This window comes from Austrofundulus limnaeus, unplaced genomic scaffold, assembly GCF_001266775.1.
Source record: "Austrofundulus limnaeus strain Quisiro unplaced genomic scaffold, Austrofundulus_limnaeus-1.0 Scaffold265, whole genome shotgun sequence".
Classification (NCBI taxonomy): Eukaryota; Metazoa; Chordata; class Actinopteri; order Cyprinodontiformes; family Rivulidae; genus Austrofundulus; species Austrofundulus limnaeus.
The window spans coordinates 135,152-137,219 of NW_013952667.1; the positions used below are offsets into that span (position 1 = coordinate 135,152).

The window sequence follows — 2,068 nt, forward strand, 5'->3', positions numbered from 1 at the left end:
ATAATGTGCTGTTCCCACATAGTTTAATATAATACACTAATTACAAATTTAAAATGTTATGTAATTAAAACAGTTTGATTGACCTGACTTTAAGAAAGATTTGAGGAACAGAAAATCAAGAAATCCCATTTATAAACTTCAGATTTCATTCCTTTTATTTCCAGCATCAAATGAAAAGCCTTGTAAAAAACAAACAAAAAAAATTGTCAAATTATTCAACTTTGACAATTCTACTCCCATCTTAGTGTTTTATGTATCTAAATGAACGGTGTATTAACCTGTTTCTGTTGTTCATACTCCAGTTTACTTAGAATCAAGGCCTTTTCCAAATCAGCTTCATAAAGTTCTGTGGTCATCTACAAAGAAAAGAATGTAAACAGTCAGGACTGTTGGACAGGTTTGTAACTATCACAAACAGACAGGCTGGTGTTTTGCATCTCTTCTTTTGTTGTGATGTGCAACAATATCAAACACATCGCATAACATTTTCCCATTGAGTCACACTGGTCAGCAGTAAAAGATTGAGTCCAATCCTGTCAAAGACATTTATTATAGGAGCAGCTATTGTTTCGGACCTGTTCGTCTCGCTGCTTCCACTGCTGCCACCCCTCTGAGGGTACGCCATGTTCTCCTGATGCCGGGTTAAGAAGGTCGCTGGCAATTCCCGACAGCGTCATGCAGGACTGCGGGGCGCAGGACTTCTGAGGAATCTTCTTGAAGGCCAGATTACGCAACTGATAGAAAAACAGTCAAAACATAATCCAAATGGAATGCTGTACTTGGGAGTTGGGACCATGAAAGCGGATTTCTGCCAGATCAGCTCAATATTATAATTATAATATGAAGAAACAGGGAGGAACTTTTAAGATGACATACTCATTTATACTTTACCATCTTAGTGCTGGCACTGTCCTTTGACCACTAAATACTATTATTACCTGTCATTTGATTCATTAGTCAATGCTGCAAGGTTTGAGATGAACAAACCTCATGTCTAGGGGCTGGCTATTTAAGCTTCAGATAAGCACTTTCTGTGGTGTTCAGACATTAAAACAAAAGAAGCTTTTATATCAAAGTTTTCCATGTTTTTAGTAACAGCAGGTGTGTGTTAAGTTGACTCAAAACAATGATTTAGGTTTTTCTATTGTTTATGAAAATATAAGTGGCTTAAAAATGATGTTTTTTTATTTTAAAAATACTTAATTCTTTATCAACTTATTGCCATATTTTTATTTTGTAGCTTTAAGCAAAGCTACCAACATTTAAGGCGAGTTCACCTGACAGCTCCCTCTGCAGTTTTAGTTGTGGTGAAAAGAAAACAAGGAAGAGAGCAGTCATGTGTCACAAAGCGTCAGTCAGGTGCATGGCTAAATAAAGATACAGAGCTGCAGTTAGGTGGTTTTAAAGCCACACATTACTTCTTTATTCTTCGCTTCCAAGGAGCCAAACTTTTTTGTAATCTTTTACAGTGGTCTCAGTCGTTATTATTATTATTTTTTTTACAATTTCCTGAAGCTCTTTCCATTTTGTTTTTTAATGTCACAGAAAAATGTTTCATTTCTGCCCAATGTTTATATGTATAAGAGGACTGTTACTGGTTGTTTGCTTTTCCACAACCATTGAGACTTTGGTCAATGACTGTGAATATGACTGAAGTATTGATTGATTTGATTGATTTTATTTAGCCATAATATTGTATGTACATACATCTGGGGGTGGGGGTGTGGGTGTCAGGGTCTTTGTTCCCATCCCGTTCCCCGACTGCCATTTGGGGAGGGGATCCTGAAGAAGGGCAGACTGCCGGGTGCGGTCCTGGGCTGTGGGTGGGCTCGGGGCTTGGATGGTTGCCTGGGGCGGGGCTGGCTCTCCATCCTCCCTGGTGCTGCTTGGTCTCCTGAGGTGTGGCTCTTGGTTCCTGTGGGTGGCCCCCTGGCCGGGGTGGCTGCCGGGTTCCGGGGGGTGGGCGGCTGGGGGGGTGCACTTGGTCGTTGTCGGTGTGGTGGGGTGGTCATGGGTGTGGCTTCTCTGCGGCGGGGGGCTGGCCAGGCGTTCTGGTGCGGCCCGGGCC

General features: G+C 41.5%; 1 protein-coding gene across 1 annotated transcript in view; it reads right to left on the reverse strand.

The window, feature by feature from the left end:
• gkap1 (G kinase anchoring protein 1) overlaps window positions 1–2,068 on the reverse strand; it is a 9,559-nt gene that overhangs the window by 2,173 nt on the left and 5,318 nt on the right. The window contains exons 3-4 of the mRNA XM_014020762.1: window positions 576–734; window positions 279–356 (exon numbers count right to left, since the gene is read on the reverse strand). Coding sequence (XP_013876216.1) covers window positions 279–356; window positions 576–734 — 237 coding nt within the window. The remainder of the gene's footprint in view (window positions 1–278; window positions 357–575; window positions 735–2,068) is intronic.